The sequence below is a fragment of the Berghia stephanieae genome, chromosome 1 (assembly GCF_034508935.2).
Source record: "Berghia stephanieae isolate SIO BIC M18660-M18661 chromosome 1, UCSD_Bste_1.3, whole genome shotgun sequence".
Classification (NCBI taxonomy): Eukaryota; Metazoa; Mollusca; class Gastropoda; order Nudibranchia; family Aeolidiidae; genus Berghia; species Berghia stephanieae.
Window position 1 is genome coordinate 1,700,569 of NC_088360.1, and position 20,745 is coordinate 1,721,313.

Below are 20,745 nucleotides of genomic sequence, written 5' to 3' on the forward strand. Positions count from 1 at the left end.
CTCATATATGCACAATGTATCAAATTAAATTCACACTTAAGTAAATTATGCTTGGATTTTATATACTTCAAATGTTTTAAAATCAAATTAGTTCACTGTCATTTTCAGGACACAAATATTTTTTAAACTGCATAGACCAAAGTGATTAATTAATGTCGACTTCTATCCAGTTTATATGTTCAAAATTATTTTTATGAGGTTAACAAGTGTTATAACTTCTAATTCTTACTCTTCTCATTTGCATTGCATGCGTTCATGCATATTTCAAATGTGGTAAAGAAACAAATGCCAGTCCCCCTCCTTTTATTCAAAAAGAAAAATATGCAGAAAGAGGGAGAAAAAGTTGCACACACATAGAGAGCCAAAGCATAAAAACCCGAGAATATAATATTAATTGAAACCATCCTATCTTTGTCATGAAAAAAGTGTGATAAAATGTGAAAACAAGCAGGGAAAGACTATTTTTTAAATCTTTTATTTTTCTGTCAGCATTACATCTTGAGAAACAAAAGATTTTGAGTTCTCAGGCATCAATGACAATAAGCCTATAGGCTACTTATATCACTGTGAAACCCTTTCTGGATACTTCCCTAAGGGCCATGATTATAGAAAAAAAAAAAAAGAAAGAAAGAAAAAGAATAAAACTCCCTGCGGAGAAGGAAGTTTGGCCTGAAGTCTAGTTTTAGGAGCTGTAAATCATGTGTGTAAGATCAGAAGAAACCACCTTTTATTTTTCCTTTACTGCAATGGCAATTGTTCCGATTTTGCTCGTTATCAGTTCATTCCATTTTTGAACACAATACTGCGGCACAGAAAACAACAGTCAAAGATGTCAAAAAGGGGAGATGACTCATGACGGGAAAACAGCAGAATTGTTCGTACTTAAACCTTCTCCGGCAGAATTCCAGATTTTGTAATCCGATGAGGAATATTCACGACCTGTGGGGAAAAAAATGAAAATAAAATTATCCCCAAATTGTCTGTAAGAGGCTTTGTAGTCTAGTGGGATGATACACAACTTGTATGTCAAATGTTAATGGTGGTCTAGTGGTATGATACACAACTTGTATGTCAAATGTTTATGGTGGTCTAGTGGGATGATACACAACTTGTATGTCAAATGTTTACGGTGGTCTAGTGGGATGATACACAACTTGTATGTCAAATGTTTACGGTGGTCTAGTGGTATGATACACAACTTGTATGTCAAATGTTTATGGTGGTCTAGTGGGATGATACACAACTTGTATGTCAAATGTTTCTGGTGGTCTAGTGGTATGATTTTTTGTTTGTTTGTTGCTTTAGGTCTCTTCCAACACAAATGAGGTTATACGAGAGACTGCTGAAACAAAAAAAAAGCAATCTAACAAAAATAGTACAAATGTAAATCAAAATCATAACCTAAAGATATCATAAGCTAAATTATAAATAACCAAGAACAAACAGGCAGAAGATTTACAGAAAAAAAATATCCCCTGTCAAAAATACAATCACAAACCAAAGAAGCAGGATAGGCTAGTAAAGAGAAGAAGAAACGACATCTTTATCGGATCGTATACCCATGCGAACATCATAGGTATATGATTCAAGGGTGATGCTCCCATCCAACCACCCGCGGTCTAGTTGTATGATACACAACTTGTATGTCAAATGTTTATGGTCTAGTGGTATGATACACAACTTGTATGTCAAATGTTTATGGTGGTCTAGTGGTATGATACACAACTTGTATGTCAAATGTTTATGGTGGTTTAGTGGGATGATACACAACTTGTATGTCAAATGTTTATGGTGGTCTAGTGGGATGATACACAACTTGTATGTCAAATGTTTATGGTGGTCTAGTGGTATGATACACAACTTGTATGTCAAATGTTTATGGTGGTCTAGTGGGATGATACACAACTTGTATGTCAAATGTTTATGGTGGTCTAGTGGTATGATACACAACTTGTATGTCAAATGTTTATGGTGGTCTAGTGGTATGATACACAACTTGTATGTCAAATGTTTATGGTGGTCTAGTGGGATGATACACAACTTGTATGTCAAATGTTTATGGTGGTCTAGTGGGATGATACACAACTTGTATGTCAAATGTTTATGGTGGTCTAGTGGGATGATACACAACTTGTATGTCAAATGTTTATGGTGGTCTAGTGGTATGATACACAACTTGTATGTCAAATGTTTATGGTGATCTAGTGGGATGATACACAACTTGTATGTCAAATGTTTATGGTGGTCTTGTGGTATGATACACAACTTGTATGTCAAATGTTTATGGTGGTCTTGTGGTATGATACACAACTTGTATGTCAAATGTTTACGGTGGTCTAGTGGTATGATACACAACTTGTATGTCAAATGTTTATGGTGGTCTAGTGGGATGATACACAACTTGTATGTCAAATGTTTATGGTGGTCTAGTGGTATGATACACAACTTGTATGTCAAATGTTTATGGTGGTCTAATGGGATGATACACAACTTGTATGTCAAATGTTTATGGTGGTCTAGTGGTATGATACACAACTTGTATGTCAAATGTTTATGGTGGTCTAGTGGGATGATACACAACTTGTATGTCAAATGTTTATGGTGGTCTAGTGGTATGATACACAACTTGTATGTCAAATGTTTATGGTGGTCTAGTGGGATGATACACAACTTGTATGTCAAATGTTTATGGTGGTCTAGTGGTATGATACACAACTTGTATGTCAAATGTTTACGGTGGTCTAGTGGTATGATACACAACTTGTATGTCAAATGTTTATGGTGGTCTAGTGGGATGATACACAACTTGTATGTCAAATGTTTATGGTGGTCTAGTGGGATGATACACAACTTGTATGTCAAATGTTTATGGTGGTCTAGTGGTATGATACACAACTTGTATGTCAAATGTTTACGGTGGTCTAGTGGTATGATACACAACTTGTATGTCAAATGTTTATGGTGGTCTAGTGGGATGATACACAACTTGTATGTCAAATGTTTATGGTGGTCTAGTGGTATGATACACAACTTGTATGTCAAATGTTTATGTTGCTCTAGTGGGATGATACACAACTTGTATGTCAAATGTTTATGGTGGTCTAGTGGTAAAATACACAACTTGTATGGTATGTCAAATGTTTATGGTGGTCTAGTGGTATGATACACAACTTGTATGTCAAATGTTTATGGTGGTCTAGTGGGATGATACACAACTTGTATGTCAAATGTTTATGGTGGTCTAGTGGGATGATACACAACTTGTATGTCAAATGTTTATGGTGGTCTAGTGGTATGATACACAACTTGTATGTCAAATGTTTATGGTGGTCTAGTGGGATGATACACAACTTGTATGTCAAATGTTTATGGTGGTCTAGTGGTATGATACACAACTTGTATGTCAAATGTTTATGGTGGTCTAGTGGTATGATACACAACTTGTATGTCAAATGTTTATGGTGGTCTAGTGGTATGATACACAACTTGTGTGTCAAATGTTTATAGTGGTCTAGTGGTATAATACATAACTTGTATGTCAAATGTTTATGTAAATATTCTCATATTTTCATATTTTAGACAATATTACTTTTTCAGACCAGCCAATTCATGTTGTTTGGCAACACAGGATTCAGATTACAGAGCTCTTGCTGACAAAAAAGTACAGGAAACGAGTTTATTAAAAAAAAAAAAGAGAAGAGAATTGTATGTAGATCCCAGTAACAAAGCACCAGCTCTATATTAGCCTAAAAAGTCTGAATGCTACCATTTCTCGTTATCATGCTCATGAAGACTCCATATCTATATTGAACATGATCATAACAATTGTAAAATGTACTATGTGCTGCAATAAATAAGTTAAAACTGCGGCCTTTTCAAAGTATTGAAGAACATAAAATCAAAAGCTGCAAAAGGGAAGAAAATAATCGACAAGAAAAGTTTTAGATTTTAAACCATCATTAGGGAACAACAAATACAATAAATAATGAAAATGGAAAAAGGCTGATAACAGAAGAAAAATGCATTTCTGGACTCTGCACTGCATAATATGATGCACCTCAATTTTGAGTGCAGTAAAATCGTCGAGACCCAACGTTGTCAAGCAGTATAAACAAAAGTTTGTTGGAAAAAAAAATCTTCCAACAGGAAAAAGATATTTTCAAAAAACTAACTATAATTCGAATTCTTTAGATTCTTGCACTCTTCCATTTAAAAATTCAAATTCATTTCAAGTGCAAGTACTCTCAAGGTGTGCTGCGTAAAAGAGCGCGAAGAATTTCAAACACAAGAATGCAAGAATCCTATTGTATCCCAAAGGGAATTAACTCACTGAGAGAAAGTTTATATTTTGTGGCTGGGGAGACTTGTATGGATTTGGAATCGATGTGACAGCCAGAGTGTGTGAAGTCTTGGATCTTGAAATATAACTGGGGATATAGGAGAAGTGAAATTAAATACTTAACTCACTCAATCCTGGAGATTTTTGCTACTTTTCAAAATTGGAAAAAATGTATTAAAAATGGACATATACATAGAAAGTTTTATTCAACTATCATTAACATGTAAAAACTATAAACATTAGCTTTGATGATACGCCTAGAATTTGTCTCAGAAAAATGTAATAAATAGGCATGGGGTAAAAGTAACCCGGGTAAACTACGGATATAGTCAGTGTTAGGGTTGAGTGAGTTAACGTAATATATTTTGCATTTGCTGTTAAACCAAACGGGTATCCCAATAGCTCAGTGCTAGAGTACTCACCTCATATGCACGGAGAATGTGAATGCCTTCCAAATACTTTCTGATCCCCCAGTCTATCAGTGATTGGGTAGGTGTAAGATTTGGTGGAAAGCACTATCAAAAGGGTAGCAAGCAATAGTTCCTATCCATTTTATACTAAACAAACCAGGATAACTTCCTGCTTCAAGGGCCTTATGGCTCTGACCTCAATTTTTGTTTACATTAATTTTATTTTCTTAACCAGCACGAATGAAAACTTTCAGTTTTTGTTATGTAAGCTTACAATAAATCTAAGTTGCTCAATTCAAAGAATAAAATAAATAAATAAAAAAATAAAATTCCCTTTATTCATCCCATAGGGGAAATTTGTCTCTAGGGTCTATTCCAAGGGAAGACTGGAATAACCCAGGCATCAGCCGCAGTGCAGCGCCGCAAATTGAGCTAGGGCGAGATGACTTGCTCAAGGCCACACAACGCAGCGGTGGGTGATCGAACTCGGTACCTTTCGGGTACGAAGCAAAGACCGTACCGCTGAGCCACGCTGCCTCCACGACGTTGTATTTACCTGAGCATAAGAATTATAACCTCTGCAGAAGGCATCTTCTACACTTGGAGCAGGGAGTCCTTGGTCATTGCCAGCAAATGTCACTGTGGCTGTCAGGAGTACTTTCTGGTCTTTGCTTGTGAATTTTTGACCTTGTAGAAAGAAAGGGAAATAGAATTTAAAAAATGAATAGTAACATTACGATTTAGATGATTTCTTTTAAAATTCATGAAAATTTTAAACATGTGGAAAATTGATGAACATAAAAAGGAAGAGCCCGTTTTAATCATATCATTGCATCAAATACGGCTTATGAATACAATCAAGCATCAGATAGATTGATATAAGAAGCCCTTTAAGGCCACAAGGTTCATGGATCTAGGGTTTACGTCAGTTTCTGTACAAGCTATCAATCACTTTGAACAGGACGCTAGTCTATCACAATGTACTTTCTGCCATGTCTAACAAATCCAGTTACCCATTCAGTGATGAGTGATGTGAGAGGAGCAAAAAACTTCTGCTCAATCTAAGAACCGATGCAAATCCTTTCATCACATGTGAAGCAACTACTCTACCAACTGAGTCTCCCGGGACTTCATCAATACGTGGACTGCGAGACAAGGGACAAAAAAACATTAGATTTATTCCTGTGTAATATTAAAAATAGTTATAAATGTTTACCCCGTGCCCCATTAGGTTTATCTGACCACTGCATGCTCTTGCTACTCCCCACCTACCGCCCTGTTTTTAAACGTGTAAAACCAGTAAAGAAAAGTGTACAGATCTGGAACGGAAGTGTGTGTGAAGATTTGCGTGGTTGTTTTGAATGCACTGACTGGAATGTTTTTATCGAATCATGTGATAGTGTGGATGAGCTGAATGACTGTGTGAGTGAGTATTTAAAATTCTGTGAACAGCTAGTGTCTTGTAGAAAAGAAATAAAATATTATCCTAACAACAAGCCTTGGATAACAAAAGATCTAAAACTTTTATTGAACCAAAAGAAAACTCTCTATACTAGTGGAAACAAAAAAGATCTGAAAACAAAACAAAAAGAGATAAAGAGGGTAATATCTAGTTGTAGAGACAAGTACAAAAATAAAATTGAAAAATGCTTTTCTTCTGGGGATATACGGGACACGTGGCGGGGGCTTAAAACTGCTGTGAACTATAATCCAAAGCCCACGATTATATCAGAAGATATCGAAATTGAAACTTTAAATAAATTTTATTCACGTTTCGACACAGCAAACAAATTTGATATTGAAAATGAAAAACATAAATTAGACAGGGCTTTGGAAGATGAAATGGCTGTTGAGGTCAGTGAAGAGGAAACGAGATTCGTATTTTCGAAACTAAACGAGAGGAAGGCTGCTGGGCCGGATGGATTGAAAGGAAAACTATTAAAAGAATGTGCCCACCAGCTTTCCCCATTTATACACATATTTTTAACTGGTCCCTCCAATGCGTTTCAATCCCTGAAATTTGGAAAACTTCGAAAATTATTCCTGTTCCAAAAAAAGAAAAACTTGAAACTATGAACGATCTCAGACCTGTTGCACTGACTTCAATAGTCATGAAATCTTTAGAAAAACTTGTTCTTGTTAAAATTAGGAATCAGTTTATGCCATTGAGTGATAGTCATCAATTTGCTTACAAACCAGGACGTGGCGTAGAGGATGCCATTTTGCTGTTTACAAACAACATCTACAGGCATCTAGATCACGCTAGGAGCTATTGCAGATTGCTTTTTGCAGATTTTTCTTCAGCGTTCAATACAATGCAACCTCAGTTGGTTGTTCAAAAATTGACTAGTCTGAATTTAAACAAGTATATAATTGCTTGGGTGCTCGAATTTCTTACGGAGAGAGCACAATATGTTCAATTAGGGCAAAACAAATCTTCCTGTATAACTACAAATACTGGCGCTCCTCAAGGTTGTGTATTGTCCCCTGTATTATTCTCAATATACACGAATGACTGTAGAAGTCAAAACCTGAGTGTACCTTTAATAAAGTTTGCAGATGACACCGCTCTTCAAGGCCTCATAACAAATGGCAACGAAGTGGCTTATAGGCAAGAAATTGATAGATTTGTGTCTTGGTGTGATGCCCACCACCTAGAGCTTAACATAAGCAAGACAAAGGAGCTAGTGATTGACTTTAGGAGAGTGAAGGAACCGATAGAACCGTTAAAATTAAAGGACCAATTCGTCCAGCGAGTTCCTCACTACAAATACCTTGGTGTAACGATTGATGACAGGCTCAAGTGGGATGAACACTTGAAAATAATTAGGCATAAGATGTGCAGACGTACATATTTTTTATCGAAACTCTCTCAATTTAGAATAGATAAAACCCTCTGCACATTATTTTATAGAGCAGTAATCGAAAGTGTTTTGTCATTTTGTATAACAGCTTGGGGAGGCAATTGCTTAGCAGTGGAAAGGAACAAAATAAATTCAAATATTAAAAAATCCATTAAACGCTATATAAATGATGTTGACGATGTAGATCTTTTATACGAGAAATTTTGTATAAATAAAATAACTAAAATATTAAATGACCAGTATCATCCACTAAGACCATCAATTATTATGTCAGAAAGAAGTGGTCGCCCTTTCTCTATTTCAACGAAAACAGAGAGACACCGAAAATCTTTTCTGCCGTCCAGTATTAGGCTTTATAACAACAAGCAATAATCATTTTATATAATTATTTCTCATTTTTACTTTTTAAAAATATAAATATTAATTTATTAATTTATTTGTTTTGCAATCTTTTCAATTTTCAATTTATAGTGACAGTTTTAACTATTTTACAGTGTTGAAATTATTCATATTATAAAGCGCAGCTCTGGTTATAGAGCTGCTCCTTTTTTATATATATACATCCTATTTCCATTGTATTTTTATCTTATGTGTAAATTATAACACGTCTGTACAAAAAATTTCCTTTTTGGGATGCAATAAAGTATTATTATTATTATTATTATTATTATTGATTCCTCAAATGAACTGTTAAGCTCTTGTAGGGAATAATATTCCTTTTTATGTTGTGTGTTTTTGTGTGTTAGTGTGTACTATCTCGATTGAGGCTGTTGTGAGGTGTTGTCATGATGTTCCGTTTGTGATTGTGACGTCATATTCTATTTGTCAGCGTATATAAACAACAATCACCGCTTACTCGCTCTCTTTGACTATTTTGAACTTCTATTAAACGTTTCGTGTTACGAACAACCAAAATCGTGAATGAGATATAAAAATCTATTCACGACACTCTGTATATTAGTATAATTGAGAGGAAATATGGGGATGTTTATGATATTTCATTCAAAACAACTTTATTGCGATTGAAAATGAAACAATTTATTTAAAGAATAAGCTTGAAACTTGTGAAAATGATTTGACATCATTTTGTTTTCTTCTGAAAAACCCATCTACGTCTTGTGTAAAATACTTTAACTTGAACTAAGAGTAAAGACTTTTCAGGGGAAATGGGGATTAGTGATTGTTGGACGCTTATACTCTGATCTAGAGTAAGGAAGGATATGCTGATATTCATGATACGATGATGTGAATGTTGATGTTGATGATGGTGATGATGATGATGATGATGATGATGATGATGATGATGATGATGATGATGATGATCATTGATGATGATGATAATGATGATGATGATGATGATGATGATGATCATTGATGACGACGACGACGATGACGACGACGACGATGATGATGATGATGATGATAATGATGATGATGATGATCATTGATGACGACGACGACGATGATGATGATGATCATTGATGATGAGGATGATGATGATGATGATGATGATGATGAATGATGATGATTGTGAAGAGAACAATAGCTTACCTATATTCCAAATGAGAACTCTCTTGTTCTGGGAGAAAGACAAAGTGCCCTGAGTTGGATTCCCTTCCACTTGTGAGATTGGTGACCTATAAATAATAATAACAAACGTTTTGTTGTTGGTGATTGTGATGGCAGTGTTTTGTTGTTGTTGGTGATTGTGATGGCAGTGTTTTGTTGTTGGTGGTGATTATGATGGCAGTGTTGTGGTTTTTACTGCACATGTTGTGGAAGCCATTAGAATTACGTTTGTTTTTTCTTGGGTTTTGGGTCACACTGCCTTATCTTCTTACTGACAGAATCTGAAAATGACACAGGCACGTATTTGTAGACTATGCAAGGTGAAATACAAATGCAAACAAAGGAAGCCAAGCCCTTAACTCACTCAGTCCTAGAGATTTTTGCAACTTTTTAAAAATGGAAAAAAATGTATTAAAATTGAGTATGTACATAGATAGTTTTATTCAACTGCCATTAACGTGTAAAAACTAAAAAAAACATTAGCTTCGATACAACGCCTATGATTTGTCTGAGAAAAATGTCATAAATAGGCATGGGGTAAAAGTAACCCGGGGATAAAGTATGGATATAGTCGGTGTTAGGGTTGAGTGAGTTAAAAGACTTTCATAGGCAGGAAATAGAACTGAAGGTTCATCCTGGAAAATTAGAAAGTATTCTCGAGTCAAGCAACTTTAAAAAATACATATTGGGAGAAGTCTAAACATTTACAAATGTATAAACATTTTCATACTTGAGCTTTTATAAATATAGCGTAATATCCACTAAATGTGCTCAAAGTGCTTTACAAGGGCCAACAGCAACATTTAACATTTAGAATGGGACATAAAGCCTATTAAACGATATTATAATTTTTTATTCGGACAGAGACAACGCTGTTAACGGCTAGGTACTCATTTTACACCTGTGTACGGTGAGCGAATGTGAGTAAAGAGCCTTTTCCAAGGACTCGACTATGTGCCAAGTGAGGCTCGAGCCCAGGACCTTCTAATCTGAAAGCGAGTGTCATACCACTAGACCACATAGCTGCACATTTTTATATCGCCATGCTTGGGGCCTTGGCAACCTTGGTAGTGGAAATATAAAATGTTGTCATTCATTCCCATCATTGCGATGTTGGTGGTATAGGGAATGAGATTAGCGGAAGAGCAGCGTCCCTTGATTGGACATCACCTTACAGAGAGAACGTCAATTTGGTTTTGAAGTGTCTCAAGCCGCTTTCACCGGAAGCGAGGACGAGACGCATGCGCACAACCAACATGACGTTCTCTCTCTAATAACTTTTCCGCTGGTGACGTCACAGACTATGGGTGACGTCCAATCAAGGGACGCTACTCTTCCACTAATCTCATTCCCTATGGGAAGATTTCAATGCAGTATCAAAAACAAACAAACAAACAACAGCAACAAAATAAACCCATGAGTTTTTATCCAGTAATCGATGGATTCTAGCACACCACATTCTAACACGCTCTGCAATACAACACATTGGAGTAGGGTTACCAAATGTGTTGGTTACCTCCAATGAGCATTGGATTCTAGCACACCACATTCTAACACACTCTGCAATACAACACATTGGAGTAGGATTACCAAATGTGTTGGTTACCTCCAATGAGCATTGGATTCTAGCACACCACATTCTAACACGCTCTGCAATACAACACATTGGAGTAGGATTACCAAATGTGTTGGTTACCTCCAATGAGCATTGGATTCTAGCACACCACATTCTAACACGCTCTGCAGGAGGGCTCAAACCCGGGGTCCATAGGTGTCAAGTGTCATACCACTATATTATAGCCAAAAGTCACACAAGGGAGGAACAGAGATTGATATTAAGAGAAGAACTAGTTGATAAAAAGAAACTATGGAACACAAAGTTTCAATCTCTTTTAAAATGGAAAATCAGCTTGATTTAGAGTTGTGAAAAATGGACATTGACATAAAAAGTGGGAAGTAAGAAAAAGACATTTGTAAACAAGTGCCTAAGTAACATTTTTAAGATCAAATAAAAGGATAAGATCAAAAATCAAGTTACATTGCAGAGGTGCAAAGATAGAGATGGACTATACTCTGAGGATATAGTATAACCTGTCCCCGCAGTTTTTTGCCATTTCAAACGCTAAAATTTGCCAGAATTTGCCATAAAAAATGGTAAAATTTGCCATCAAAATAGCAAAATTTGCCAAAAATTTTCTGCTAGTTTTACAAAAATCAAACAATTAAACAACATGTACGGTAAAAAAAATGACACAAATAGGGCATTTTGTAGAATATTGATGTCACAACGTGTCAACATGAATTTATTTACATTTTGAATGGTTTGAAATAATATTATAATAATAATAGCCATAGTAAGTAAGTAAAAAAAAAAGAGGGAAGTAATCAAAATATTTTATTAACTATTTAGGTTCTTAAAATTTGGGAAATCAAAGTGAACAATTGCATAAAAAATTCAAAATTTGAAAAACTAATTAAGGAGAGGAAAAAAATAACTATTCACAAGGAAAGAGAAACAAAATCCATTTTCCAATGGATGCACATTAAATTTGTATTCTCTACTTACTATCCAATTTTGAGCATTATTATTATTGCTTTATATTTCAATATAGGCCTAATGGGTTTTTGAATGAAAAACATGGGGGAAAAAAGGCGAAAAACAAAGCTTGGGATCTCCAATAGCCTAGGCTAGGCCATAGAGGTGGGAGGCTGTACCTAGACATGTTTGTCCGTTATTTAGTGCCAATTTTGGATGCTAGCATTGAAAGTCGCCGTCTTTTCACAATTTTTCATAGCTTTTGTTTTTTTTTTAAAACAAAAAATCGTCAATTTAGCCTAAAACTGGCGAAAATTGCAGCGTTTTGCGGCCAAATAAAAATTTGCGGCTTTTTGCTGTCAGGGTGAAATTTGCGGCTGCGAAAAACTGTGGGGACAGTATAACAGTCAAATCAGGCAAGCATTAAATTCAGTGTTACAATAGTTTATGCCAAAGTGCCCAAGGGTCAGGAAGCAAGAAATAAATAGGTATATTATAGGCTGAATGGACTGTCAGACAAAATGCTGAATAGTGATAGTGAAATTATATTTATAAATGTGACCCTTCGCCTCAAAACTGTATTAAGTCGGGATGGTTAAGATGTTGAAAATTGAATTTATAGCCAGAAATATCAGACTTGTGTTGAGTTTGTATGTTTTATTGAGGAGAATGGATAACATATTTTAGGGTGCTGGTGCCAACAATTTATATAATTGACCAGTTTTAACATTAAATTTGGCTTTTAAGCATATGGTTCGTTCTGCCATAATACCGTTTTGAGACAATGGGTCACAAATAACAAATACCTTATTATGTAATGGATGTATCAACATTGCCATGGGTGACAACAGTAAAAAGGTTGATATATACGTGATACGTCTATAACCAGGAACAAATGGTCTTATAAAAACCAAATCAAATACATAACAAATAGTTGGGGTACCACACTTTTAACCTTTCTCTATTCAACGGTGACAGTCACCACTCGTTTTTCCCAGTGCCATTCCACCTGTGGAACGACCTACCTAACCGCTATCAAGCTTCTGAGCAATACTGGGATCTTTTAAAATGCATAACAGATTATCCGATAATTTTTAAAATTAATTTTCTTTTTTTTTTCTTCGGATAAGCAGCATTAACAGTAAAATGCAATATATGTTTTTTCCTCACCTGGTATGAAAAGGGATGTGCAGCTCGCACAACTCAAAATTATTCTTAACTTGGTCACTCAGCTTGAGAAGGGCAGTCAGTGAAACCTTGGAGTCCTCGGGCTATCATCAAATGATAGGAAAATGTTAAAATTAAAATCAAAATGAAACTTTTGAATGAAAAATACCTCAAACAAAATCATTTTATTGCTTTGTTTTAATACATTCTAACATTTGATTATCAGAGTTCAACTGTGTAATTTGTATGACAAGGCTAAATAGTTGAATGTAAAATGAATGTTTTCATGTTATAATGATAGCCATGAGCAACAAGAGGTTTTACCGTAAATATCTAATTCCAGGATGCCTAAAGCTTTCAGACAATTGAATCAGTGAAATCGTTCAGGGCTCTATGGTTAAGATATACTCTCACATATAAAATATTTGCAATGCATTTTTGCTTATTTTTTGGGCTAAATATAATTCAATTTTTATTCTGTCAATAACGCGGAAGTTACAATAAAAAAACCTGAAAAGTTATTTATAATAATATAAACCGATTTATCCATCAGAAATATGTAATGTTTCTTTACTTTTCTGGGTTGATCAACCTAAATGTTTACCATTCATCATTTGTCCACTATTCCTGCCACTTACGATCACCTACCATGTGAAAAATATATTAATAAATCAATATAAACAATGATATGATGTTTCATTTATTCCCCCAGAAGGCCATATATTATATAGACTAAATTTCCATTCAATCAAGTTGCTTGTTAGGTGCCCTTGTTGTACTAGTACTTTTACAATCTCCATCACTGACTAAAACCAGGTACGCATCCTCATCTACATCTGACTATAAATTGAGTACAGGAATATGTGTTCAGAGCCTAATCTGGCTATGTGGTCTTGTGGTATGACACTCGCTTTCGGATCGGAAGGTCCTGGGTTCGAGCCTCGTGCTCTGCGCATAGTTGAGTCCTTTGGAAAGACTCTTTACTCACATTCTCTCACCGTACTCAGGTGTAAAATGAGTACCTGGCCGTTAACAGCATTGTCTTTGTCTGAAAAATTGTAAAATCGCCTAATAGGCATTATGTCCCGTCCTACATGTTAAATGTTGCTGTTGACCAGGGACCCCTTGTAAAGCGCTTTGAGCACATTTAGTGGATATTGTGCTATATAAAAAAGCTCAATTTAAAATTTAATTTAATCCAGTGTTTCCGATCACTGTCATTCATATGGTATTTTTAACAAAAAGACGACATACACTCATTCTCCCATACGTCATTCTTTGGCTTCCACAGCCACTTACCTTCATTTGGTAGACACCAAAAATGGGTGCCTCCTTCAACTGGCTCACAGTGTAATGACACAGCGTAAACTGATCTGTTGGGGGACAGAACCGAAGCCTACGGGGAGCAAGTCTCGACTCTCTGGTAGTTTCTAAAGAAACAGCAATATAAAGTATTATCAGTGATTTCTAACATTTGATACTGTACGGGGATTCTAAGATAAAGAAAAAAAAAAGAATTGGATTATAGGATATATTATCTGTAAGGAATCACAGTTACATTTCAAAATGACAGGTTTTCCATTATTGATTCTTGCCATTAAAATCACAAAATAATACAGGAAAAAAAGGCAACAATTTCGTTTTACATGGAAAATTCTAACAAGTCAAGAATAGTACTCTTTTCATAAAAAATAAATTATTTCAATGTGACAATAATTTAATTTATAGTAGATGTAGGTGCAACAATTATAAAATATGGTAATCTTAAAAAATGATTTATACATCAATCAATCCAAGTCTAAGCACATAACTTGAGAATTTTAAAAATATTTTATAAATAATTGAAATTATCTTATGATGAAGTGTGAGTATCATTAATCGGTCTTTGTATAAACTTCAATTTACTTAGTCCAATGTCTCTACATTAGATAAAGGCATATCAATTCAAATTCCTATGATTTAGTAAAATGTTATCAAATAACATATAAATTTTAGGTTTAACTGCCATTTCCCCCCTTATATATAGAGATGATGACAATAGCAACAACGGCAACTACTAACTACTAATACTAACTACTACATAGAACAATTACCTTCTTCATGCAATATATAGTTATATAAATACCCATTTTACTATCCGTTTATATAATCTTTAATCACTCAATATTGCTCATAAGCTTTATACCAACATGCATATCGGCGGGTTGTTCCATGAGCGAAATATTTTTTTAACAAGTGAAGATGAGTCCCAACATAACATGGAGGAATATTAAAAGGATGATATCCGGACACACAGATTGGTATCTTATCACAAATACAATCACAATGGCAACATGGTTCAAGTATAAATACATTATTTTGTTGTTTTTTCAAACTATTATTTGAAATGAAGTTTCATCAGATGAGATACTCCACACATTACTTACCCAAGCCAACCCAATCAGACCTCTGGACACATATAACATGGAGGAATATTAAAAGGATGATATCCGGACACACAGATTGGTATCTTATCACAAATACAATCACAATGGCAACATGGTTCAAGTATAAATACATTATTTTGTTGTTTTCAAACTATTATTTGAAATAAAGTTTCATCACATGAGATACTCCACACATTACTTACCCAAGCCAGACCAATCAGACCTCTGGACACACGGGTGGACTGTTAAACCATCCAGAGGAACGCCCAGGCCTTCACCCAAGTGGACAATACTGACTGACACATCTGACGAGCTCCCTTCCAGTTCTGCTTTACATGTGATCGTCCCATAAACTTCCTGACTGTCCTGCCATGTCTCCTGAGCACACTGGAGGAAGGTCAAGGCCAAAACGCCAATCACATGGGTTATACATTACATACCCATATACTTTTTATTCTTAGAAATCTTTTTTTTTTCCTAATATCAAAGGCTGATATATTTCTGTTTTGCTATTCTCATTATGCTTGAAAAGTATTACTGATGATGACGATGATTGGAATGATACGTCTATATAATTTCTAATGGTTAATTGAAACATACACCAGCTAATTGGAACACTTTAAGAGTTTCTTTTTTTTTTTTAAACGTTGCCCTATTTAAAAATTAATTCGAAGCAAAAGTCTTTCTTGAGAGCAATAATAAGGGTATTGTTTTACGTTCAGGGTCAACAGCACCGCGAGTCATAAGCAATTCCCTTGTCTTACTTGCTTTACTTCACAGAATGGGTTTCTTTGGGTTAGCAATGAATAATTAAAAAGAACGCTGGTGGTACAATAAAAATGATAGCTTTCTTTTCACACGCTTCCCCTAACATTGGGATAAAGTTGTGCATTGCGTTGTACACTTTGGTGGATCATGTGCCATACGTCTTTGATTGATATTGGATGTCTAAGGGTCATCAGGGTAATGATATTTCTGTATAGATGTGTGCTCAATACATGATTACTCAATCTCTTAACGTCTATTATTATGGGAATGCATGTGTGATGTTAAATATTAGGGAAAAACGGACAAGCAATGAAGACGTAGCTACTACAAATGCAACTACAATAACTATATTTGTGAAGGCCTGATTGATTTTACATGTCATTCAATGTTTATCAGGATGCCGCTTTAATGGAACAATTTATGCGTAATGGCAATGTTCCCAATTAAGCAGCTTCAAATGAAATTCAAATTTTAACTTTGAGCCTAAATTACAGGTTCCAAAACTTTCTTCAGCACTTATCAAAATAAGCCAGGCAATTTTGTTGGTTACCCCATCATTGTAAAATTTACTCATGTGAACAGTGACCTATACATATGGGGATGTAAACAGATTCTCTCAAAATATCAGCAAGACGAGTTGAAAACCAGCCACCTTTTCAGAGACTAAATTAGGAAGTATCATTGGGTGAATCTGGCGTGTGAATGATGATGGTCTTGGTTTCAAGATGATGACCATAACAATAACAACAACAACAATGATGATGATGATGATGATGATAAAGATATGACGAGTCTTACCTGAGATGCTTTAATCCTCTCTACCACACATAAATGGAGAGTTGCTTTCCCTTTGTGTGTGGATGCTTTCCACGCAGGAATCTGGACAAGGGTGGAAGGAAGATGGCAACAATGACAAGGTTGACGAAGTTTTATAGAGTTATTTAAATGTCATAAATGGTACTAGCTAAGAAACAGTGCTCAGATTTCAGTCAAATCTAAATTAGTCTGCTTACCAGTTGATATTTGGTTAACAGGGAATTTTGAAAAATATTCAATTATACTAAACACTGAAACACAGGGCTTTTTTATGTTGGTGATTGCTGTACCGATTGATTAAAAGGGTTTCTTAACAACTTTCCCCACTCTCACCTTATGAGTTTTTGGCACCGCACATGGTTTGTTTGTAAGCCTTGCTTGAATGTTTTCAGAATTTGCATCCCTCACCACGCCAAATGGAGCTGCTTCGTTGATGAATACAGGGAGATGGGACAGGCGATTTGAAATCTGAAAAGTAAATCATTAAAAATTAAGAAACAAAGTTATAAACATATGAAAACATCCAGTTCATGAGCTTTACAAGGGCTCCCAAACCAATGCGAAAATAGGTATACAGTAGTTAAATGTGTTTGTGTCCTGGAGTCTGTTATTTGATATGTTCTCACACTGTAAACCTACTTTTGCACCCCTAAAATAAAAAAAATCCATAAATTTTTTCCTCCTAAAGAGCATATTTCGTGCAAAGCTTCCCTTCATCAAATGGTATTATCCTTAAACGATAGAAAAGGATGTTTCTGCTGTTGACCAGGGACTCCTTGTAAAGCGCTTTGAGCACATTTAGTGGATATTGCGCTATAAAAAGCTCAATTTTTAATTTTTTTTTAAAGGCCTACATATCCATCTAGCTTCCCGTTAACTGTTGCCTTTAAACAACCAATGCTTTCATCTTTAAAAAAACTCACCAATAAAAAAACAACAACAAAAAGTGAGCTTTTATATAGCACAATATCCACTAAACTTGCTCAAAGCGCTTACAAAGGTCCCTGACCAACAGTAACACATAACATGTAGGACGAGACATGACGTTAGGCGATATTACATTTTTTTCTGACATATTCAAAGCTGTTAACCACAAGGTATTCAATTTACACCAGAGTACAGTGAGAGAATGTGAGTAAAGAGCCTTTTTCAAAGGATTCAACTATGCGCTGAGCGAGGCTCAAACTCCTGGACCTTCTGATCCAAAAGTAAATGCCATACCGCAATACAACATAGCTGCAATGCTGAACATGGTCAGCCGGAAAATGTCAAAAAGCCGACTATAGCCAGAAAAAAGTCATCCCTGTATTACATATGACTTCACAAATGTCAGCCTCCTCTACTAGACCAAAGAATCTCAAGTCTAGACTGTGTTTACTTTTCTCCACAAAAAGACAAAAAAATAACCTTTACCTCTTGTTTGGGGACATTGATATAGTCTGTCAAAGCTGTCAAAAGGGCAAAACCTTCAGCTACAGATGGGCTGTAAAAAAAATAATAAAAGGAAATAATGACAATAATGATTTAAAATAGGCAAATTATCTATTATATAAATATAATACCTTGCGAACAATCTAAATTGTGTGGCTTTGTGACCCAGAGGTATGACAGTCACCTTCGGATCTGGTTCGAGTGCCACTCAGGGCAATGCAAAGTTGAGGCCCGAAGTGGATCTTGACTCAAATGCTCTCACCATATTCAGGTGAAAAATGAGTACCTGACTGGTCACACACAGCATTGAAAAAAAAAAATCGTAATACCTCCTTACTTCAAACTCTCCAAAGAAAGGTGTTCTCTAAACCTTGGGCAGAACTTTTTCTCAGTTAGGGTAGTCAACAAATGGAACCGCCTGCCTGCAACAGTTGTCGACGCCCCTTCATTGCAGGCATTCAAGTGCCGTCTTGATGCTCATTTTGAAACAGAAAAATACTGTTTGTAAAGTTAAATTCAGACACCTCCTTCCACCATGTGGCATGCCCAGTTTTGAGAGACGTGAATTAAATACGTTCACGAATGCACAAGAGCAGATAAAAGGCTGTAAAAGCCTACATAAATCTGGACTTATATCATATCATATCATATCATACTGGTTTAATGTCTTGTCCTACATGTAAAGTTTGCTATTGGCATGGGACCCTTTGTAAAGTGATTTTAGCAAATTGAGAGGATATGAGGCTATATAAAAGCAAGTCCTCTTTTTTTTTTAATTGAAGATTATGTATCATACTAATTCAAAATACACTTAAAGCATTGCTATTCTTATTGCCAAAACACAGAGTTAAAATTAACTGCTATTTTAATATTCATTTAACTCATCATTATTCAAACTTTTTAAAATTGTCTTATGGATGGAGCAGGTGATTTGTATTATAATAGTAAAAGATAATGGGCTTAGACTTAGAGAAGTGAATTTTTAAAAAAGAATGAAAGAAGAGAGATTATTAATACCACCATCATCATCATCATCATCATCATCATCATCATCATCATCATCATCATCATTATGTACCATTATTATCGCATCAAAGGAAAACAACGCACCAGTTGATGAGGGGAGTTTTGTTGATAACGTCTGAACTTGAAATCTCTGACACAGCAGGCAGGCAACAAAGAAGGTAGCCAGACTGGTGAATGATGTGTTGTAATCAAGATAGACAAAACATCTTACAAACAATTAAAAAATAATTATGAACATATGGTTATGGCATTTCCATGGATTCCCCATGCTTTATACACCTCACAGTACTTCATTTCTTCGGCATGTAGGCATGTACCACACGTCTGTGCAAAGCATTTCCAAAAGGGCCATTTAGATCAGATGTTTAGTAATTTGGAATGCATCAAAGTTATATCTAAAGGGTAGCAAACAATTGTTAACCTCTGATAATGTTCAATGCAAAAGGTTCCTTGAAGTACATTTTGCAAATATACTTCGTCCTATCACTGATGAATATTATTTAATAATATTAAACTTGCTAATCCCTTCACTGTAAAGTAGGTTTGTCTTTGTTCAAAAATAGTACTAGTACCTAATATACTTAAGTTTTATCTTACACAGGGTGTTTGATAAAAAAGGGTGGGATTATAAATTGAGATATTTTGTCAATGAATAACAATTTTGAGCAAACAATGTATCAAATGATTGGAAATTATCTAAAGTTTTGTTCAGTTAAGCAGTCTAGTCTATTTCAGTTAATGTTTTCATGAATGAAGCCAAACAGTGAATGTCAGGCTTTTTCACTCTGACTGCATTGAATTGATTCAAAATACTGTTGAAAAATGTGACCCTCCGCCTCGAACCGGTATTAAGTCGGGATTTGGAAAACGAAGAAAACCGGTTTTAAAGTGGAAATGGTCAAAATTATCAAATTTCAGTTTTTGGTTGTTTCAGAAACTACAATAATTTTTCTACATGAAAACATAATAATTCAACATAAACATTGACGATAAGTTATATAAATTTCAAGTTTAAAAATGCAACTATCAGTGACACATTCAAAACGAGAGTTGACTTTCTCTCAGAGAGCCACCCTTTCCAAAGCTTAGTAATACCGAGTCTTTTTCTCCACCAATAAGATGTAAGATATCACAGCAAAGGGCGTGTCTTTATCTATCTCAGAGAAAGCATGACTATTTCCACAATTTCATGGTTCAACCAATAATGAACTTTAAAAACTGTAAACAAGTCTAGGTTTTTCCCTGACAACCTTACAAATGAATGATTCTGATTGGTCAACGCTCATCACATGCGCTGTGGCTGTAGGCCATAATGCTCGGGCGATGCTTCATGACGTCAGCATGCGTGTGTTACATACTTGTGTGTTTGTGCATTTTGATACACACCACGTGC

General features: G+C 35.3%; 1 protein-coding gene across 2 annotated transcripts in view; it reads right to left on the reverse strand.

The window, feature by feature from the left end:
- Nucleotides 1–456: 456 nt before the first annotated feature.
- LOC144966030 (AP-5 complex subunit mu-1-like) overlaps nt 457–20,745 on the reverse strand; it is a 29,023-nt gene continuing 8,734 nt past the window's right edge. For both annotated transcript variants that reach the window (XM_078902024.1, XM_078902032.1), the window contains exons 5-15: nt 19,437–19,519; nt 18,309–18,378; nt 17,229–17,363; nt 16,878–16,958; nt 15,515–15,698; nt 14,185–14,315; nt 12,889–12,989; nt 9,165–9,250; nt 5,306–5,436; nt 4,331–4,427; nt 457–939 (exon numbers count right to left, since the gene is read on the reverse strand). In XM_078902024.1, the coding sequence (XP_078758150.1) occupies nt 851–939; nt 4,331–4,427; nt 5,306–5,436; nt 9,165–9,250; nt 12,889–12,989; nt 14,185–14,315; nt 15,515–15,698; nt 16,878–16,958; nt 17,229–17,363; nt 18,309–18,378; nt 19,437–19,519 (1,188 nt within the window). In that variant the 3' untranslated portion in view covers nt 457–850. The remainder of the gene's footprint in view (nt 940–4,330; nt 4,428–5,305; nt 5,437–9,164; nt 9,251–12,888; nt 12,990–14,184; nt 14,316–15,514; nt 15,699–16,877; nt 16,959–17,228; nt 17,364–18,308; nt 18,379–19,436; nt 19,520–20,745) is intronic.